General features: G+C 59.1%; 2 protein-coding genes across 2 annotated transcripts; one reads left to right on the top strand and one right to left on the bottom strand.

Moving 5' to 3' along the window:
• Positions 1–12,014: 12,014 nt before the first annotated feature.
• NCCRP1 (NCCRP1, F-box associated domain containing) lies at positions 12,015–14,892 on the top strand. The gene is made up of 6 exons (XM_037515504.1): positions 12,015–12,312; positions 12,775–12,837; positions 12,916–12,967; positions 13,480–13,575; positions 14,089–14,227; positions 14,354–14,892. The coding sequence occupies exons 1-6, from the start codon at positions 12,015–12,017 to the stop codon at positions 14,492–14,494; spliced, it is 789 nt and encodes a 262-aa protein (XP_037371401.1). The 3' UTR covers positions 14,495–14,892.
• A 737-nt stretch (positions 14,893–15,629) lies between these two features.
• On the bottom strand, positions 15,630–17,045 carry SYCN (syncollin). The gene is made up of 2 exons (XM_037518149.1): positions 16,645–17,045; positions 15,630–15,802 (listed from the first exon to the last, which is right to left on the bottom strand). The coding sequence occupies exons 1-2, from the start codon at positions 17,037–17,039 to the stop codon at positions 15,793–15,795; spliced, it is 405 nt and encodes a 134-aa protein (XP_037374046.1). The 5' UTR covers positions 17,040–17,045; the 3' UTR covers positions 15,630–15,792.
• Positions 17,046–17,621: the final 576 nt, after the last annotated feature.

A 17,621-nucleotide genomic window follows, 5' to 3' on the forward strand; every position in this document is an offset into this window, starting at 1 on the left:
CCCTGGGGAAGTCCCTGCGAGCTGGAGTTTAGCAAGCTTCCAGGTGAGTCTAATGCTGCCTTTATCTCCACGGTCGCCCTCGTGTAGAAGGCCGAGGAATGTGGGAGGCTGCCCTTCCCCGTCAGCAGGGACCCAGCCTCCTTCCATCTTGCTTTGAGGACTCTGGCCCCCACCACGTAGCCCAAGGGATTTGCCGCCTCCACTAGACAAGGATGGGACTCGAGGCATCGCCCTTCCTTGTAAGGGCCTGACCCAGAGGTTGCGCCATTGCCTCATTGGCCAGAGCTCAGTGATGTGGCCACACCCAGCAGCAAGGGAGGCTGGGAAATATCATTATTATGGGTGACTGAAAAGTCTAGCTAAAAATTCTGCTCCTATAGAATCATGGTTCTCCACCCCTGCTGTTCACTGGAGTCACTGGCTTTTCCCAGGATAGTCTGACTGAAAGGCAACGAGCAGAGACCCAGAGGCCGGCCCAAGCACATGCAGGAGCTTAATAGATGGCGAGGACGGCGCCACAGAGCAGCGGCGTGAAATAGGTTGTTTAATAATGGCGCTGGGGAAATTGGTTCCTTTTACTGAGAAAATGAAACTGAATCCCACGTGTGACCGCAACAAAAGGGAGCCCTCGATCTGTGCTGGCCAGGGCAGTTGCCACTTGGTACGTACGGTTATTTAAATTAAAATCAAAAATAAAGGTCCTGCGGTTGCACTGGCTGCATCTCCTGCAGTCAGCTGCCACCCTGGGCCCTTGGCTACCAGAAAGATGTGAAACCTTCCCTTTCTTCCAGCTCTGCCAGGCAGCGTTTCTCTCAATGGATTAAAAATGACTGTGGGGGCCTCCCTGACAGCGTGGGGCTTAAAGTCTCAGTGCTGAGTTTGACCCCTGGCCAGGGAGCTACCCACATGGCACAGCAGACCTCTCCTGTCGCGCCCGCTGCTCCCCTCAGCAGTGTATTTCAGTAGATCTGCCTGTTCTGCTCCCCACTCTCTGGTGGATCCTCTCACCCTCTGCACCTCTGGCCCACACCCCAGTTCTTGTATGCATAAATAAACAAAAATAGGGCCTCCCCGGTGGCGCAGCGGTTGAGGGCTGGGTTGCAAGGCTGCCCACGGCCTCTGAGGCGCGGGTTCGATCCGGCTGCTCCCCGGCCACTGGAGGAGGGTCCCACATGGCACGCAGACCTCTCCTGCCGCCCGCTGCTCCCCTCAGCAGTGTACTTCGGTCCTTCTGCCTGCTCTGCTCCCCGCTCTGGCTCTGGTGAGTTCTCTCACCCTCCCGCGCTTCTGACTGTACCCAGTGCATGTATAAACAAATAAACAAACAAATAAATAAAAATACATGCCTCTAAAAAAAAAATAAATAAACAAAAATAAATCTTTAAAAAAATAAAAATGACTGAAAAGAAAGATAAGCTGCTAGCTTGATAGAAGAAAGTGCTTGATGACCTAGAGGGCAGAGAAGGACTTTTTTTTTTTTAAAGATTTTATTTATGCAAGAACAGGGGTACAGTCAGAGGCCCAGGAGGGTGAAAGAATTCACCAGAGACAGAGTAGGGAACAGAACAGGCAGATGGACCGAGGACACTGCTGAGGGGAGCAGCAGGCGAGGCAGGAGAGTTCTGCCGTGCCATGTGGGTATCGCCCTGGCTGGCTGGGAATTGAACCTGCGCTGCAGAGGCTGTGGACAACTTCACAGCGCAGTGCTCAACCCACTGCACCATGAGGGAGGCCCCAGAGAAGGACTTCTCAAAACCCCAAAATTATAAAGAAAGAAAATTATATGAAAACTTGTTTTTGAATAAGGCCATCATGGGCAAATGTCATAGATTTCAGAATGGGAGAACATATTCGGAAAGTGAAGCACCAATGAGTTGGTTTATTTATTTATTTATTTATTTATACAAGCACTGGGTACGGTCAGAAGCGCGGGAGGGTGAGAGAATTCATCAGAGCCAAAGTGGGGAGCAGAGCAGGCAGAAGGACTGAAGTACACTGCTGAGGGGAGCAGCGGGAGGCAGGGGAGGTCTGCGCGCCATGTGGGATCCTCCTCCGGTGGCCGGGGAGCAGCCGGGGATCGAACCAGCGCCGCAGAGGCTGCGGGCAGCCTCGCAACCCAGTGCTCAACCGCTGTGTCACGGGGGAGGCCCTGGTTGTTTTTTTTTTAAAGCAGAAAAAGAGCAACTCTCACAGGAAAATGGATTTAAATAGGTGACGTACAGAAGGAAAAGCCCCGGAGGCAACGGGTGAGCACGGCCTGCCAGCTCGGAAATTCCGTGGCGCTGTCATCTCGGCACTGAGTCTGGTCCAAATCCTAAGCCTGACTCAGTGAGGTGACTTCCTGCGCACGTGTTCCTCCCAATAATTTCGCACCAGGGCGACTTCCCAAGAAGTGCTCACTCGGGACCACGAGGGCGCCTGCATGGGGTGCTCACAGCTGAGGTGTTTATTTTTTGTATATTTTAGGACAGCCTTGTTAGGAAATGGAGAAAGAAAAAGACAAGCATCTGCGTGGTCACAGGTGGGTAGGAGCTGCCGCTGCTGCTTTGCAGAGGGAAAAGGTTTGTGAGAAACACACAGGCGGCCGGCACGGCTGCTGTGCTGGGGTGTCTGTGTGGGAGGCCCTGGGAGCCACGGCTCCCACGCCCTCCTTTCCTTCACAGACTCGGAGATGTGGTCCTTGGAGTGGCTGCCAGGGCCCCACAGCCTAGGAGGCAGCCAGGGCCTCCAGCCAGGAGCCAGCAGTAAGCAGAGCGGAGGGGTTGGGAGGCGGGGGGTGGGGGGAGGTGTGGGGAGGGTGGGGGTGGTGAGGGGTGGTGCAGCCACGGCCAGTGCAGCTGCGTGTGCCTGTGGAGGGGGAGCCAACCCCCTCCACAGGGACACCTGGAAAAAGGAGACTGAAGCACTGACGCCAACCCAGGTGTGTGCATGACAGATGGTGGTCAGGAGCCCCTGGGTGCAGGACCGAGAGACTGTTTTCATAGCAAACCGTATAGGGGAGGGAGAGACAGGGAATGGGAATGAATGAAGGGACAGGGGCCTGGGGAGGGAGGGTTGAGACCTGTTCAAAAAGCAAAGGCTGTAGATTGGGGCCTGGCCGCAGGTGTTTTCAAAAATTCACTCAGGTCGTTCTAACGAGCAGCCAGGCAGGCGGAGAGAGAATGGCAGAGATGTCCACGCTGAGTCTTGTTGACCTCAAGCTTCAACGCCTGCCAACTGCCCACAGCTGAAGAGAAGGGCCCGCTCACAGCTGCCTTCACCTCACAGAGTCAGAGATGAGTTCACGGAAGGAGGGGCCTGCCCGGGTCATCCGGCCGGGGAGGGCCAGGCCTCAGTCCCCGGTGGCTCACTGGCCGGCTGGCAGGCCTCTGGCTTGGTGCGGGCGGGGCAGTGTGGGCGCCGGCCTCTCGGAAGGGCAGCTGCCACTCAGGCCTTGCAGGAGATAGCTCCTGTGATGCCAGTGTTCTGGGCTTTTTCCTGGAGAATTACTCACTTTCATGGGAAAGCTCTCGAGGCTTAAAGATGGGCAACTCATTCAGTATCTTGTGGTCCAAGCAAAATCAAGGTCTTGATTAACATAAAAATCTTACTGTGCTGGGGGTTTTACTACAAAAACTCCTAGTTTTACCTCGTTGGACCAGTAGTAGGTTGGATGCCCCCAGAACCCACCAAAAGAAAAAAGAGATACGTCCTAAGAAATCCGTGAAGGTGACTTTATTTGGGGCAAGGGTCTTCGCAGGTGTGACTTGGTGAAGGCCCTGAGGCGAGAGCGCCTGGTGTACCCGAGAAAGCCGTAAGCACAGTGGCAGGTGTGCACAAAGGCGAGCGAGGCTCGAGACCCCCAGAAAGAAGGCGGCCTGTGGAGGAGAGGCAGAGTGGGGGGATGTGCCCACGAGCCAGGAAAGGCCTGCAGTACCCGGGGCTGGACGAGGCCAAGGACTCCCCCAAAGCTCTCAGAGGGAGCACGGCCCTGCTGAGACCCACATGTTTGGACTTCAGCTTACACGGCTGTGGAGAAAAGATAAAAATCAACCCTCCCAGCAGCCCTCTGAGGAAGCAAGTACCTCTCCAGCACCTGCCAACACCTGTCAACTCCCCACAGCCGGTGAGCCACCGGGGACTGAGGCCTGGCCCTCCCTGGCCGGGTGACCCGCGCAGGCCTCTCCTTCCGTGAGCTCATCTCTGATTCTGTGAGGTGAAGGCAGCTGTGACCAGGCCCTTCTCGTCAGCTGTGGGGAGTTGGCAGGTGCTGGCTATCCTGCTTCATGCCGAAGACCGGAGGTGGTGGGAGGGTTGCCTGGTCGTCGCTGCTGGGGGTCACCAGGCCAGGCGGCCTCCCCTTCTAGAGGGGAGATGGCTGTTCAAGGAGAAGATGGTGCCGCTAATAGGGTCCCACCCGGGGTTTGGATCTTTCCCAGAAACCAAAAGCATCTACAGAAGTTTGGCGACTGCTGGGTTAGAGTCGCTCTCTCTCCCTTCCTCCCCCGCCTCCTTCCTGCACCTTTATCCTGTCTCTCTTTCATCCTACCTTTTAATCTTACTAATTATTGAAACAGGTAGCCCCAGAGCATGATACAAAATCTAAAAGATTCCCAAGGGGAATTGCAAGATTCCCAAGGGGTAAATACAAAGTCAGTCTCCCACCGTCCACATTCCCAACCTCCCTGTTCCCCTCCGCAGAGGCAGCCACCAGTGTAAGTTTCTTGTTACCACCTTCCAGAAATTTCTACATGCACCAGGAAATACCTCACGCACCTACAGATGTGTGTCCTGCTTCGCACACATTAGCATCATGCACACACCCTTCCACGCCTGGCTTTTTCTACTTAACACAGCTTTTACCCACACACTTTACACGGGCACAGGAGCTAATGCATGTGCCAGGCGTCTGCTGTGCCTCTTCCCCACCTACCTCTGGACACCACCTGCCCTCTGCCCAGGTGAACACCTCTGGGTGTCTGGACACCTCTGACCCTCTGGACCTCCCCTGGCTCAGGTCAACCCCACCCCAGTCTCTGAGTCTCTATCTCAATGCCTCAGCCTCTCCATTCTCTGCTTCTCTTTGCCCCCCATCTTCCCCTTTCTCTTTTATATCTCTCTCTGCCCCTCATTTTCCTCATTCTACCCCAACTCATGGCTGCTGCTGCAGTCCCCCCCTGTAGGGTAAGACACCTCCTCAGGATCCTTGTGGTTTAGGCAGCACCCCTCAGCTCGCATTTACCCAGCCACCAGCCCCTCCTGACCTGGCTGGGTTCCCAAACCCCACAGCCCTCATGGGGAGAGCTCCGGGGCCCGCCCCACCAGCAGGACTGGACCCTCCTGGCTGTGACCCTGGTGGGGCGGCAGGTACAAAAGTGATGTGAGTCCTTGGCCACACAAAGCCTGGTCGGGCTGGGAACCCGCCTTCCCTCAGCAAACAGAGCTGTCAGTCTATCAACCCGAACTGGGCACAAACAGTAAACAGACCCACCCCAGCCCTGCCCTGCTGAGGCCGACATTCCCACGGGGTGACACCACCCATGACAAGTGAGCACATCCACGCACTCACAGGTATTTGCAAACCATCCTGAGGCACAGCAGAAAGAATTGGGTGCGGTGTGAGAGACCAGCAGGGGGTGGGAAATTCACCATGATGAGGGGTGAGGGGTGGGGATGGGGCTGTGGGGCTGTTTAGGTACCCATAAGGGACAATCACCAACATCTATTTTGAGGTAGAACAAAGCCAGAAGAGTGAGTATGTTGTGAAGGAATGGAGATGAAGGCAGCCATGGAAGCATGGAGTGGAGGGCCTTGTGGGCACAAGGGACAGCATGTGCAAAGGCCCTGCGGTGGGAAGGAAATTGGAGGCTCAAAGACCAGCAAAAATATGGGGCACCAGGGCCTCCCTGGTGGCGCAGCGGTTGAGCGCTGGGTTGCGAAGCTGCCCGCGGCCTCTGCGGCGCCGGTTCGATCCCCGGCTGCTCCCCGGCCACCAGAGGAGGGTCCCACATGGTGCGCAGACCTCTCCTGCCGCCCGCTGCTCCCCTCAGCAGTGTACTTCAGTCCTTCTGCCTGCTCTGCTCCCCACTCTGGCTCTGGTGAATTCTCTCACCCTCCTGCGCTTCTGACAAACAAAATAAATAAATAAATAAATGAAACATGCCTCTATAAAAAAAAAAAAAAAATATGGGGCACCATGAGTGAGGTGGAGGGTGTGAGCCACCTCAGGTGGCCTTGTGGGAAGCTCTAGCCCCAGTTTATAGATGAGAAACAGGCCTGAAGAAGGGAAGTCAGGGTGGTGACTGTAGAACTCGGTGGCCTTATGCTCCTAACCACTGGGCAGTGGTTCTTAGTGTGGGCCCCAGGTCTGTGGCAGCATCAATATCACTTCTTGGCTCATATCCCAGAACTTCCAGGAACTCAGAGCTCATGGTCTGCGTATCCAGCAAACCCTCCATGACAATCTGATTCACTCAAAGTTGAGAACCACCAAAGGGCCTCCTGCCCTCCCCCCCAAGCTTACTCCTGCTCACTAAGAGGGAGTGGTTTGAACAGTGGTCCCCAAAAGGCTATGTCCACATCCAATTCCCTGAACCTGTGAATGTGACTTTGTGTGGAAAAAGGGTCTTGGTAGGTACAATTAGGTTGGGGATTTGAGATAATCCAGGTGGGCCCCAAATTCAAGGGCAAGTGTCATTGGAAGCAGATATGGGAGTGCTGCGGCCCCCAGCCACAGCATGCTGGCAGCCACCTACAGTGGGAGAGGTCAGGAAGATTCTCCCTTCAAGCCTCCACAGGGAGTGACGACATCTGGATTTGGGACCTTTGGCCTCCAGAGCTATAAGGGAACCCCGTTCTGTTGTTGTAAGCCACCCAGTTTGGCCAAATTGTTGTGGCAGCCCTGGGACACCAATGCCCAGTGTAGTAGGGCAGATGGCCCAATGGACAAGTGTGAAGTCTCAGCTGGCAGGTACCTGGCACCAGCTTCGGCTCTTCTCTTCCTGGCAACCTGTAATCATGAATGGATTTTGGAGCTGCTGGGATGTAAAGGGGGCAGAACTATGTTGAGGTAGATCAGGACCAACCCAATGACTTGAAAATATGACTACAAACTAGAACCTAATCCGAGGCCTCTGGTAGTGGGAAGGATCTTAGGGCTGTGGTCAGGTGGCTGGTGAGAGTCAGCTGGTGAGACGCCTCACCCAGGAACCAGATACAAGCATGAGGCGCTTAGACCCTAACCTGGACCATCCTTCCTGGAGACATAATCTCTGAAGCCACTTGGCCTGGGTTCAAATCCCAGCTCTGCTTTATCCTGGCTGTGTGACCTTGGGCAAGTCACTTCACCTCTCTGTGCCTTATTTCTTTCTTCTGTAAGGTGGGTTTAACGATAACACCTACTTTAGAGGGTGCATTTGGCTAATACACATTCACACTCCATGCTTGCTAGTATTGGTTTGTATCATCTCAGTCCTCAGCTGTCAGTGTGGCGAGGCCGCTCAGATTTGTGTCTCAGCCCTGACCCCTCAGCACCCAGATGCCTCACACATCCAGATGTCCGCTGGCATCGGCCCTTTGGATGCCCAGGACTTAACACATATGTGATAGAGTATTTGATTTCCTGCCTCCTTCCCACCCCCATCTGTTCTGGCCTCTTCTTCCCCTTTCTGCAAATAGTGTCACCTCTGCCCATCGCTTAAATCTTCAAAGTCAGTCAAGTCTTTCCTCTCTGATTCTGTCTTGCACTAACCACCCCATCCCTCCTGCCCAGTCCCATCCTTCTTCATCTCCATCCTTACTGTTTCCCTGCCCCTCCCCTCATTCAGTGAGAGATCAGTTATGTTGTTTCACTTAGACTTTATTACACGTACATGCATAAATCCTTCCATCCTCATTCTGATCTCTCATTCCCTTCTCTCCAGTCACACTGGCTTGCCTGCTGGTCCCCAAACACACTCCACTAATCCCACCTCAGGGCTTGTGCCCCCAGCCCTTTACATAGCCAGCGCTTTCACCTCCTTCAGGTCTCTCCTCCTTCAGGTCACCTCCTCCAAGAAGCCCTCCTTGACCACCCCAGCTAAAAGAGACTTCCCACCCACTGCCCTTCTCTGTCATCACAGCCTGTTCTTCACCTACAAAGCACTTAGAGCTGTTTGCCAATTAACTAGTTAGTTGTTGCCTCACTGAGGCCAACCCCTCTCCCCCCACACACACAAGGCCAGAAGCCACAGGGGGGACTCTGACCTTTCACCATTAGGTCCTCAGTGCACAGGGTTTGGCCGCTGTAGATGTTTAATAAGTATTTGTTAAAGAGAAAGAGGTGAAAGGGCATCGGGGAGCTACGGATCCTTGTTTTATTTTTTTTAAAGATTTATTTATTTATTTATACAAGCACTGGGTACAGTCAGAAGTGCGGGAGGGTGAGAGAATTCACCAGAGCCAGAGCGGGGAGCAGAACAGACAGACTGACGAAATACACTGCTGAGGGGAGCAGCGGGCGGCAGGAGAGGTCTGTCATGCCATGTGGGACCCTCGCCGGCGGCCGGGATCGAACTGGCGCTGCAGAGGCTGCAGGCAGCTTCGCTATGCAGCGCTCAACCGCTGCGCCACCGGGGAGGCCCTGGATCCTTGTTTTTGCACTGTCCTACCTCCTGCTCTTTTTGCTTAATAAGCTTGTAGTGAGTTCCTTATTAGAATGTAGCGTCGCCCTGCACTTTTTCTTTTTTCTACAATACAGTGAAATACACCCATGTGAAATGTACCCTTTCCTGTGCTTTGACAGAGATCACGCAGTGCCGAAGTCCCCTCTGTCACCCCAGAGGCCGCTCCGCCGTGCGCCCCAGTGCCAGCCTCCAGCGGCCTGCTCTCTGAGTCCAGATTCCTCCTGCCTTTTCCAGGATTTTGTGGACACGAAGCCCTCATCTGCACTCTTTTTGGCCTGGTTTTTGACGGTGGGATTCTTGGTTCTTCCAGGTAGTGGCTTATTTCCACAGTCCTCACCTTCTGCTGGCTGCGTGTGCGCATCCCGGTTTTTCCACCGCCTGCTGTAGGCATGCGGCTGCCCTGGGTGCGGAGCAACCTGCTGTGCCCAGCTCAGGTGCTGACAGAGGCCGCTGTCATTCCTCATGGCTAATGGGGTGGGGTCGCTGGCCGGGAGGTGGGCGTGTGCTTGGTTTTATAAGAACTTGCTACCCTGGTCCCAAAGTGCAGTCACCACCGCTGGTGACAGCAGAGAGCTGGCTCGTGGGGGCGGGGGCGGGGCGCTGTGTTGTCACCCAGGTCGTGGCCTGTGTGGAGAGCTGCCTGTCAGAGACTGTCCGTCTCTAGGGCCTTTGCTTCTTGGAAGGAAGAGAAAAGAAATTTGAGCTCCAAGGTTGAAGCCACTTGGCTTTGCAGAGCCCAGGCTGTGACCCTGATGACTCAGATTCGCACAGAAGTATTTCTCACAGAGTGGGGTGCGGGCACGGGTGTGCCCCAAACTCTAGCTCCCAAAGCCATCTCAGAGGAACTGAATCAGACTCCTGGGAGAGGGACTTGAAGATGCACATTTTTAAAAAAAAGCCCCTGGGGGGGTCCTCCCTGGTGGCGCAAGGGGTTAAGACAGCACTATGAAGCTGTCCGCAGCTTCTGCAGCACCAGTTTGATCCCCCGCCAGGGAGCTACCCACATGGCGCAGCAGACCTCTCCTGTCTCACCTGCTGCTCCCCTCAGCAGTGTATTTCAGTCAGTCTGCCTGTTCTGTTCCCCACTGTCTCTGGTGAGTCCTCTCACTCCCCTGCATCTCTGGCCTGTACCCCAGCTCTTGCATGTATAAATAAATCTTAAAAAAAAAAAAAAGAGCGATTAAAATGAAATGACTTAGAATCTTAAAAAAAAAAAGCCCCTGGGGACACCGACATGGGAACCTGGGTGTGGAGATGGGGTGAAGGGGGGGCGTTCCAGGCAGTAAGAGGTTCATGAGCAGAATCCCAGCAAGGGGCGGGGGGGTGGGCAGTCCTGGAGGCCGGGCCTGGAAATCCAGGGTCTCCATGCCGGCTAGAGCTGGGGTTGCCCTCCTGGGGCACAGGGGAGCTATGGCAGGTTCAAGTGGGGGAGTGACGGGCTGGTTTTGGGCTCTCATGAGACGCCTTTGGCTGCGTGTGTGTGTGTGTGTGTGCGCGCGCGCGCGCTCGCAGCAAGAGAGAGAGGGGGGTTGCGTGGGGTGGGGAGAGAGAGATTGGGGGGAGAGAGAGAGAGAGAGAAAGGGGGCGGCCAGGAAGAGGATGCGTGCATCTTGGCAGGCCGGGGCAGGTAGGGGCGCTGCTCCTCATCCACAGCGTGGTTCAGGCCACTCCCTGCCCTGGATTCTGGCCCGGGCTGCCCTCCCCCCTCCTTCTCCCGTGGGGCTAGGGGCTCAGGTGACCCCTCATGGGCCCGGGGCTGCGAGCTGGGGTAGCCAGGGAAGGGCTCTAGCCCTAGGGGTGTCCTGGGCTCTGTGAGCGCTAGTTTGGAGCCTCCAGGGCGTCAGGGACTTGGGGAGCCAGCTTCTGCTCTGTGTGCCACTTCCTAGGGTGACCGTGCGTTTCAACGAGCTAACACGGATCAAAAAAGAGTCTCGTCCTCTGTCCACTTCTGTGCGTCCGTGTTTCTCTCCGGGCCATCTGCATCTGCACCCCTGTCTGTGCATCTCATCGAACTTACCAGCTGTGCAACCTCAGGTGAGTAACTAGACCGCTCTGTGCCTCAGTTTCCTTATCTGCTAAATGGGTATAACAGGAATGTCTGCTCTCCAGGGAGCGTGCAGAGGCTTCGTGAAGGGAGTGAGCGACTCCGCTTAAGAGGGCAGAGCAACGCCTGGCACGCAGGCAGCCCTCCGCGGCACGGGCACCCCGTCCAGGTGTGAGCCGGGCTCTGAGTGTGTGTCTTGCAGGAATCCGGGGCAGGACGCACCGTGCAAGCCTGTGGCTGGGCCCCTGGGAGCCGGGTAACGGCAGCAGCACTCGGGGTGGGTGAGCGAGGCCAGATGGGTCCCGGAGTGCACGGGACGGCGCACGCTCCACGGCCTTGTACTGTCATTTTCTTCTTTACCTATAAAATGCCAGTAATAGCAGCTGCCTCCATGCAGTCATTAGGGGACAAGTGAACCTGTGGGCGCCCTCAGCCACACCGCGCAGGCAGGAAGCGCTGCCGGGGCGCTGTCACCTGTGCTCACCTGGCCGGTGTGAGGCACAGCGGGATGTGGCCATGGGCATCTAACCCTACAGGTTCCTCCGCCACCCCACTTCCTCTGCACCCCTAGTTCCTGCCTCCACATTGCTTCACCCCTCACTCCTAACTCCCTATGACCTAGGAGGAGTCCCGACATCGGTGTCCCCAGCTCCCGGAAGGGGTGCAGGGCCCCCTGGAAAGCAAGAGGGCGTTGCCACTTCCCTCCCTGCTGCTGTCTCAGTGTTTCTCTGGGGCTCCCCATCTCTGGCTTCGGGTCTGTCCCGGCAGCCTGGTTTCCAGGACAGGAAATGCCAGGGTCCTGAGGGTGTGTCTCCTTGATGTGGGGAGGAGGAGGAAGTGGCCAGGCGGGACCTCTCCCCTCTACTGCTCACAGTCACGGCCAGAGTTGGGGGGAAGGTGGGGGCGCTGGCAGGAGAGGCCTTCATTAGTTAACCTTTTAATCCTGCCATGCCGAGTCTTAATGAGGTGGACGGGCCTCATTACCAGCGGGAGCCCTGGCATTAGCTCATCTGTCACACCCCGCTCCAGGGCCAGCGCCGGGTCCTCAGGTGGCCCTGGGGAAATTGGGGCGGGCGGCTTGGGAACCAGGAGGGGCTGGGGCCTGGATTCCTGCCTTCTGGGGAGAGGAGGGGACTGAGGGAGGCGGGAGCTGGGGGCCCCAGATTCCTGCGGGAAGGAGAGGACCTGGCCTCCTGGGCGCGAGGGAGGCGGGCCTGGGAGCCGATCCTGCCCCCAGCACACCCCTCTCTTAAAGGCCGGGCCGCGCGCCCCGCCCCGGTGAACCCCGAGCCCCGCGGAGGAGCCGGATCCTCACCCAGACCCGAGGGATGGCGGCGGCGCAGGAGGGACCGGCGCGCGGCGGCGGGGGGCAGGCCGGCGAGCTGGCGGGGCTCCAGGAGCCCCCCCTGCCGCCCACGCCGCCGCCCCCGCCGTCGCCCATGACCCCGGAGCCCCCCGCGCTCCCCCAGCCCGAGCCGCCGTCGGAGGCCTACGCGCGGCAGCTGCTGCTGGAGGAGTGGGGGCCGCCGAGCGAGGGCCTGGAGCTGCCCCCGCGCCTCACCTGGAAGCTGCTCTACCTGCGGCGGCCGCTGTACCGCAACCTGCTGCGCTCGCCCAACCCCGAAGGTGCGGCCCGGCCCGGCCGGCCCAGACGCCAGACGCCGGCTCCGGTCCCTCCCCAGGCTCGCGCCCCCTGTGGCTCTCGCTGCCCGCCCCCCAGCCCGCCTCCCCCCTGCCGCTCCCTGTCTCCGCCGCGGCCCTGTCTCCCCCTGTCAGCCCGGCTGGCCATCTCGCTGCCCCCCCTGCTGCCCCTCCTGCTGCCCCTCCTGCTGCCCGCGTAGTCTCGTCTCCGCCGGCGCCTCTCCCGGCCTGTCTCACCGCGGTGCCTCCCCCCGTGCGCGCCGTCCCTCTGCGCCCCCGGGGCTCCCTCCCCGCCTGACTCATGCAGCCCTGCCCGGCTGGTCCGGCCCGGTCGGTAGAGCGCGGGCTCCTGCCTTTCCAGCGCGCGCCCCGGGGCGGGGCTGGGGAGGTGCAGGGGGCACCCACCTGTGGAGCTGATGCTACCCCCCCGCCCCCCCGTCACTTCAGGCATCAACATTTATGAGCCGGCGCCCCCTACCGGCCCCACCCAGCAGCCTCTGGAGAGCCTGGGTAAGCCCCGGGCGCAGGCCCCCGAGGGGAGGGGGGAGGAGACCGGCCTGTCCTCACCCCTTGCTCCCGCGCCCGCAGGCAATTTCCAGGGCTGGTATATTGGCACGGAGGACCTCCAGCAGAACCTCAGGTGCGTGGCGGGGACCCCTGTGGCCTGCCTCGCTGGGGGACCTGGGAATCTGACTTTGCCCCGCTGGGCCTCGGTGTTCTGCTCTGTGAATGGTTGGTCGTGAGCCAGAATGTTCAGGAAACACACAGTGTAGGTCCTGGCTTGCACATAGTAGGTGTCCAGGCAACAGCAGCTGCTGTTCCCATTTCTCGACTCTTCCTCGGGAGGGGTCACCCCGCCACCAGCATTAACAGCCCTGCTGCTGCTCGGCGGGGAGGCGGTGTCCCTCGGGCTCAGAGCCACCCGTGCCCCATTGGGATGGAGGCTCTGCCACCTCTTTGCTGCTTGACCTGGTCAGGCAAGTCGCTTTCCTTCTTGAACCTGGTTTCCCCTGCAACACGGGGTTCAGAGTGCAGCTCTTCAGAGGGGCGGGCGGCAGCTGAGTCCTACACGGCAGCCCGCGGCCGGGAGGACCTGGGAGAAGCCCTGCAATCCCAGCAGGCCCCAGACCCGCCTCCCCACGCCCCTCACAGCTGGACGGTGAAGCAGCAGTGCATCAACCTCCTGGCCGAGGGCCTGTGGGAGGAGCTGCTGGACGATGAGCAGCCGGACATCACGGTCATGGACTGGTAGGTGCCTCCCCAGCGTGCAAAGCTTGTCTTAGACTGAGCTCCTCCCCAGGGGCACCTGCTCCCTGGGAACCAGGCCCCCCACCCGCTCTGGCCCCTTCTCTCTGAATCTCTGAGCCTTTCGGCTTTGAGGTGTGCCGGGCTTAAGCCATTCTTTTTCCTCAGGCGCACTTGCCCCTCTGTGCTCTAGGGAGGACTCCCTCCTTGTCCTCTAAGAGCCAGTTACACGCGGCCTCCACCTGGAAGCCTTCCCTGACTACCTGCTAGGTCAGATTCCATACGCTCCAGGCTGCGGACTCCCCTCCCCATCCTGACCATTCCCACAGCCCAGTGACCTGTCTCCCCCATACACACTGGTTTCTGAACCCCGGGAGGGCAGGCGTGGGGCTGTCCCAGTCACTGCTGTGTTGCCAGCACTCCCCAGCCCAGGGGCACAGAGTAGATGCCAGTCAGGTGATTGGGGCCCGGGGTCGGGCCCGGGATATTGGCAGCTGAAGGCCTGGACCCACCCAGGTATGAGAACAGCCACCTGGACGTCTGCGTCTACGAGCTGCACGTGTGGCTGCTGGCCGCTGACCGCCGCTCCATCATCGCCCAGCACCACGTGGCCCCTCGGACCTCTGGGCGAGACCCCCAGGGCTGCTGGCTCCAGGTGAGACTCCCAGCCCAGGGCCCAGACTTGTGTCCACGTCCCAGGAGCTCACAGCGGGAGGCTGGAGGCCAGTGGGGCCCAGGACCCCTGATAAGGGCTTCTTTCGAACCCCGGGTGCTGCCCTAGGTGTCCCACGTGTTCCGCCAGTATGGCTCCGGCGTGCGCTTCGTCCACTTCCTGCACAAGACCAAGAACCGGATGGAGCCTGCTGGGCTGCTGCGGACAAGGGCGACAAACTCCTCGGTGTCTGTGCAGCTCAGGGAGTGACTGGCTGGCCGCTCGTCCCCTCTACCCACCCCTTGACGGCCCCCCGAATCCTTAGCACCCCTCTTTCCTGAGAACTCCGTGACTTTTAGCACCTCCCTGAACCCTTAGCACCTCCCTGTTCCCTAAGCACCCCTGAGCCCATAGTACCTCCTTGAGCCTTTGCCTCTGCTGTGCTCCCTCAGTGCCTCCCCGTTCCTGCTGTTCCTAGATCCCTCACCACCTTCGAGGCCCCGTATAACCCTGCCTGGCCCTTGGTGACTTTGACATCTTCACATATCACTGAATGACTCTGCCACTTGCCCTGCCATCTCCAAGCTCTGGGAGGGCAGTAGCCTCTTCTTCCTAAGTCAGTGCTAAGTAGGTGCTCAATAAATCTTTAAGAACTGACTGAATACAAGTGCCCGAGGATGCTGAGTATTTCCCTGGTCTCCAGTCTTTAGAACTTCACTCTGTGCATTTCCATTGGGCACATTTTCCAGTCCTTGATTCTCCAGCGCCTCGCAACCCCGGGGCCTTTGCACTTCCTTGACCGCTGATCTCTTCACATAACCTAATGTACGGCCTCTTGGCATCTCTGCTGACCTCTTCTCCCACATCTCTTAACTCTCAGAATCGCCCTGAATTCCTCTCCCCCCTCTATCCCCAAGCTGTCATCCTCCTGAGCTAGTCCCCTCATTTCTCTAACTCCTCCAGAGGCCCCAGCCCGAGGCGTCCATCAGGAGACATCAGCCTGGAAGTGGGGGGGGGGGAGCAGTGGGCAGATTGCAAATTCAGTTTCAGAAACGTGCCAATTGGGGAGATTGAAAGTATTTAACAGCCCGTGAGCCCTGGGCTCTGGGCAGATCACACCGCAGGCTCAGGCCCGAATCTGGTCTGGTGTTTGAAGGCCTCCTGCTCTCCCCTGCATGAAGGCAGAGGTGGTCTGTCCCTGGCAGGCCAGAGCAGCTGGAGGGCAGGCAGGGAAGGGCTACCAAAAGGGGTGGGAAGCATTTCAGTGCTTCACAGTCACCCAGGACACCACTGCAAGTCCCACGTGACTGTGGGGGTGTCTTGGGGCACACCTAACCCCACGCAGAATCCCGGGACCGGCCACCGTGTCCTCATCCCTTCTGGCCCGGTTCTGTGTGGACTTGGTCCCAATCACAAGCAGATGGCAGACAGGGACAACTTTACAAAGGCTGTATTGCAGGGGAGGCAGTGGGGAAAACAGACAGAAAGGCGCTCCTGGGCTTCGGGGACTCCAGCAGCCCCCAGGGGCTCAGCACTCTGGGGGGGACAGATGAGGGCGCTCTAAGGCATCAGTAGCATCTGCAACAAAATAAAAAGTATCAGGGAGTGCCAGGGGCTCAGAGATCCAGAGTGTGGGAGGTTCTAGAAGTCTGAGATGGGGCAGGGGGCTGGGGCTGGGCTCCAAGGTCAGGAGCTAGGTAGGCATCCTGCCTGGGAGCTTGGGCTGGGGCTTTTAGAGCTCTTGGGAGAAATGGGGTAAGTGGGGTGATTTTGAGGGGTGCTTTGGCAAGATCTAGGATCCCGGGGTGTGTGAGCGTAGATATGTGTGCACAGAGTAGGCTCAGGCCCACCAAGGTTGGGGCCTGGGGCTCCAGAACTTTAACAAGGGCTCTGAAGGTGGTTTCTGGGGCTGAGATGGAGATTGATCTAGAGGGACTGGGGGGTGGGGGTGGGGGGCGCAGAGGGCTAGATAGGGGGTTCCCAGAACTGGGTCTGGGATCTTGAGGCCTGAAGTGCTGGAATCTGATGATTTCAGATGTAGGATAGGGCTGGCTTTGCTTCTGGGGGCCCAAAGGTGAGGGGGTGGATGACTCCCATCTCCAAGGCAGGCCGGGCCACCCAGAGTTAGTCTGGCCCGGCTGGGAAGTGCACCAGTGGGTGGGCAAGCAGCCGGGGGCTCAGGGCGGCTGGAGAGGAGCCATCTCAGAGGAGGCGCTGGAGTTGGGGTTGGGCAATGGCAGAGGTGGGTCTGTGGGATCCAAGGAGCCTGGGGGCCGGGGGTGCTTGCGAGAGGGGGTGCCGGTGAGAGGAAGGGGACGGCCAGAACTCCCAGCTTGGGTCGGGGGCTGGGGAGTCTGGGCCAGCGTGAGCCCAGGGTGGGTGGGCCGGGGCCGGGGCGGGGCGGGGGCGCGCGCGGGCACCTGCAGTAGAGCGAGGAGATGGAGTCGGCCCAGTCCCCGAAGACGCCGCGGCGGTACTCCTCCAGGCGCGGGTGGGCGCCCGCCGAGAACTTGCGCGTCTTGCCGCCCTTGCCGCGCCGGGACCACACGGTGAGCTCGCAGCGCGGCCCCACCACGAGCGAGGAGGCCGTGTTGGCCCAGTCGGAGGGCAGGAAGGGCAGGTCGGCGCCGGGCTCCACCGCCAGCTGCGCGCCCCCGCAGCAGTTCTCGTAGTAGGGGTCGCTCTTGTCGAAGAGCAGCGCGCACGTCCGCGTGCCGTCCGCGTGCTTGAGGTCGGCGGCCGCGGGGCAGCCGCCTCGGACGCCGGGCACGGCGGCCAAGGCCAGGGCCAGCAGCAGTGGGCCCAGCGGGGACATGGCGGCACTGCCGGGCCCTGCCCCCGCGCGCCTTTATGCGCCCGTCCGTGGGAAGCGAGAAGCTGCGAGATAAGGACGGACGGACGGGGAGGGGGCGGGGGAGCGGGCCGCCCGCCCCACGAGCGAGCGGGGAGACCTTCCTGGCGAGCTGGGGAGCCCAGCGCCCTGGCGGGGTTTGCATGCAACTGAGTCAGCTTTCAGGGCAACTCAGCGGGATGGGCCTGGCGCCAGGTGCCGCGCGTTCTGGAGCGCGCGTGGGGGCAACAGGTGCAGGCAGGCATTTGACTAGGACGGGAACCACTCGCCTTGCAAATGAGGGGAGGCTGCGGGGCGCGAAGGGGGAGGGAGGTTGGGCTGGTTCCCTTGCCTGCCGGATGCAGGACCTTGGGAATGAAGAAGCTGGAGATAAGGAAAGGGGGGGGGGCAGAAATGGGGAGGGACGCTGTGCCCCCCCAATCTGTTAAATACAAGACTTCTTTGCATAACACCTGTGCAAGGCGATGTACAAAAGGAGGGGGAGCCGGGGACATGTAGATTTTGCAACACTTGGGAGAACAGAGTTCACAACTGTAATATATAAAG

This window comes from Talpa occidentalis, unplaced genomic scaffold (genome assembly GCF_014898055.3).
Source record: "Talpa occidentalis isolate TD23 unplaced genomic scaffold, MPIMG_talOcc4v2.1 talOcc4.17, whole genome shotgun sequence".
Classification (NCBI taxonomy): domain Eukaryota; kingdom Metazoa; phylum Chordata; class Mammalia; order Eulipotyphla; family Talpidae; genus Talpa; species Talpa occidentalis.